This window comes from Hippocampus comes, unplaced genomic scaffold, assembly GCF_001891065.2.
Source record: "Hippocampus comes isolate QL1 unplaced genomic scaffold, H_comes_QL1_v1.1 scaffold189, whole genome shotgun sequence".
In the NCBI taxonomy this organism is placed as follows: domain Eukaryota; kingdom Metazoa; phylum Chordata; class Actinopteri; order Syngnathiformes; family Syngnathidae; genus Hippocampus; species Hippocampus comes.
In genome coordinates this window covers 308633-311683 of record NW_017804802.1, presented here as the reverse complement: position 1 = coordinate 311683, position 3051 = coordinate 308633, and the positions used below count along the sequence as shown (strand labels likewise).

General features: G+C 67.6%; 2 protein-coding genes across 2 annotated transcripts in view; one reads left to right on the top strand and one right to left on the bottom strand.

Moving 5' to 3' along the window:
• LOC109530278 (TGF-beta receptor type-2-like) overlaps positions 1–928 on the top strand; it is a 6290-nt gene extending 5362 nt beyond the window's left edge. The window contains exons 9-10 of the mRNA XM_019893917.1: positions 79–206; positions 267–928. Of these exons, the coding sequence (XP_019749476.1) occupies positions 79–206; positions 267–440 (302 nt within the window). The 3' untranslated portion in view covers positions 441–928. The remainder of the gene's footprint in view (positions 1–78; positions 207–266) is intronic.
• Positions 929–1011: 83 nt separating this feature from the next.
• lacc1 (laccase (multicopper oxidoreductase) domain containing 1) overlaps positions 1012–3051 on the bottom strand; it is an 18465-nt gene continuing 16425 nt past the window's right edge. Inside the window, exons 3-6 of the mRNA XM_019893814.1 lie at positions 2159–2337; positions 1912–2077; positions 1411–1627; positions 1012–1276 (exon numbers count right to left, since the gene is read on the bottom strand). Coding sequence (XP_019749373.1) covers positions 1045–1276; positions 1411–1627; positions 1912–2077; positions 2159–2337 — 794 coding nt within the window. The 3' untranslated portion in view covers positions 1012–1044. The remainder of the gene's footprint in view (positions 1277–1410; positions 1628–1911; positions 2078–2158; positions 2338–3051) is intronic.

Here is a 3051-nt window from a genome sequence, read left to right as displayed (position 1 = left end):
GAGGCAAGCCGCAGCCACGCGTCGGCACGGCCGGCCGACCGTTGGCCTTCGCTCACGCGCGCGCCATCTTGTGTGCAGAGGTCGACAGCTACGCGCCGCCGTTCGGCGCCGCGGCGGGCGAGCGTCCGTGCGTGGACAGGATGCGTGATTTGGTCGTCGGGGGGCGCCGACGCCCCGACATCCCGCCGGGATGGACGAGGCATCAGGTAACGGCCGGCGCGTTTCTCGTGCCGACGTGCGAGTGCGCTAACGCGCCTCTCCCGCAGGGGATGAGCACCTACTGCGAGACGGTCACGGAGTGCTGGGACCACGACCCTGAGGCGCGCCTCACGGCGCTCTGCGTGCTCGAGCGACTTCGCGCCCTCCGGAGGCGCGAACGGGGAGAGCGCGCAGAGCGGGAAGACGGACGACTCGTCGACGAGGAAGCGCGGCCGCGTTGAAGGGCGTCGCCGTCACGGTCCCGGGAAGGCGGGGGCTCGTCATCATCGGCGGGAGACGTCCCGGGCTTTCCCCATACTTTCGACCGCGCGCTGGCACGAGTGACAACTCCTGCAGCCGGCCGCCAAAGCTGCCGCCGGGGGGCGTTCCGGTCTTGCTGACGGGCGTCCTTTGGACAGACGGAAGGAGGAGAAAAGCAACACGTTTGAAGGGGGATGAACCGAAATCAGCCGAAGGAACGAAAGAAAGAAAGAAGGATCAACACAGACAGGAGGGAAGGAAAAGAAGCGCGGATGTTGCCAACTTGGACGTTGACGAAAGAGAAGCAGGATGAGCGACGCAACATCAAGTCCACGCTGTTTATTTTCATGACATGAAGGCGACCCGGACATGAAAATGGGAGTCGCGCGTGGAGGCTTCCAACGGTTGCGGCTCAGAGGGACGACTTTTGCCTCGGTTTGCACCACCGGACCGCGAGACGGACGTGCTCAGCGGCCCGCCGCCGCGCCGCCCGCCCCGCCCCGATGAGCGATTCGCGAAGCGGGCCTCCAAAGCGCGGAAAAGGACGAGCCGGCCGGGCCGCAAAAGGCCCGGCGAGGTCGTCGCTCACTCCGGACTCCGGGAGCGAGCCGAAGAAGGGCGCTCCGAAGCCTCCCGGGCGGATCCGGGCGGCGCCCCCGCCTCGTCCTTGATCCACACGAAGCCCGCCTGGGTGCCAAATTCGGCTCCGTCCCGCACGTGCGAGAAGAAGTCTCGCGGGTGGCACGCCGTGCACGGCGCCACGCTGGAGTCGTCCTGGATGTGGTGCGGCGGGATGCCCGCCTCCTCCAGCTGCCGCCTGCCAAACGGGGGAGACGCCCGCTGAGTCCGAGAAGACGGGCGGGGAGAGGAGCGGGATGGGAAGGGGGAGGCGGAAGAAGAGCGCAGGAGAGGGAAACGGAGGACGGGAAAGGCGGGGAGCGAGGGCGCCACCTGTTGGCCAGTCGGAGGTCGACGTTGGGCCTGCGCCCCTGCGCCCGGCGCACGCAGTCCGGCCGGAAGCGGGCCGCCTGTTCCGGCTCCAGCGCGAAGCAGCACGGGCCCACCGAGGGCCCCAAGACCACCAGGATGTCGGCGCGAGCGCAGCCCAGCTCCGTCGTCATGGCCGCCACCGTCGCCGCCGCCACGCCCAGCAGCGTTCCCCTCCAGCCTAAAGAGGACGCTGAGCTTAGCTTGGTCGCCGTCCTCGGGCTCACCCGTCCATTGGCGCCGGCGCCGCAACTCCATTGATTTCGGCTCCTTCTGTGTTGGCTTCCTAGCGGGCGGGCAGCAATGACCGCGAGCAACGTCTCAGAGGACAATCGATCGGGCCGGCCCCCGACAGGGCTCCCGCGGCGGTGCTCGCTTCGCCCGAGGTGCGGCGGAAACGACGGCGAAGGCGTCGAAAGGCGCTTCCCCGCCCGCTTTCTCCGCATCTGCGTCGATGGGCTCTACCTGCGTGAGCGACGCCCACCGCTTTGGCCACGGGATCCGCAAAGAGCACGGGGACGCAGTCGGCGCCCGGCGCGGCCAGGACCCGGCCGGGCCGGTCCGTCACCGCCGCGTCGTAGCGCTCCGGCTCGGCTTTGCCCAACACCCACACGCGGCCGCGATGCTCCACCTGCGCCGCAACGGCCCACTTCCTGTCAGGGGCGAGGGGGGGAGGGCGGCACCGTCGGAGCCAAAGAACGCCGCTACTCACCTTGAGCATCTGGAGCGGGCGCGGGTAGAAGCCGGCGTGAAGCGCCAGACGGCGCCGGTTCTCCTGGACCAGGGCGGCGGAGTCTCGCCGGCGGGGGCTGCTGAACAGGTTCAACGAGGACAAGGCGGGCACGCGGGACACGCCGCCGCCGCGCGTGCTGAAGCCGTGGCCGAAGCACTCTGGCGACGCACGGGGGGGTCGAGAGCAGACGTCAACGCGGAGAGTCGTGGACGGCGAGTCCTTCTGTCCTTTCCGCGCGGCGCGGGTCCAGAAGGTCGGTCTTCCGTCGGGCGGCCGCGCGTCGGCGTGCCCGGCGTATCGACGCGAGTGATGCGAATGCCGGCCGACGTGAGGAAAGCGCGAAGGAAGCATTCCGGGCTGGGGATTGGGCGAGGCCCGGCCGGGAACGGCACTGGGCCCCGGGACCGCTTGAGGGCTCTAGCGAGGCTTCAAAACGTCGGACGAGGCGCTCAAAGCGTCACCGGCAATGGGCTCTCGTCTTCTTTTTGAGCGTGCTTCTCTGCGGGGCGCAGTCGGAGCGGCTGCTTGCGCGCTTGCCTCAACCGGGCGCCTCTTTCATGTTCGCCAGAGGCCGGCCAGATGGCCGGCGGCTTTTTCTTGATTTTTATATTTGCCGTTTCGTGGGAGGGAGACAAAAGAAATTTGAACACGGCACAAACTCGAGCAGACGATGTTGTTTTTTGCTCGGTTTTTGGCACTTATGCATTGGCCACGCCATGGCCGCCACACGTGCACGGCCAGTTTGAAAGCGGCGACCGCCAAATTGTCAAAGTTTGGAGCCAAGACATCCAACGACTGACTTCTTTTTGAACAACGTCTACAAAGCGTCGGCTGCTCCAACGCCGCCGGTTCCGCCGTCTGGCTGGCTCGAC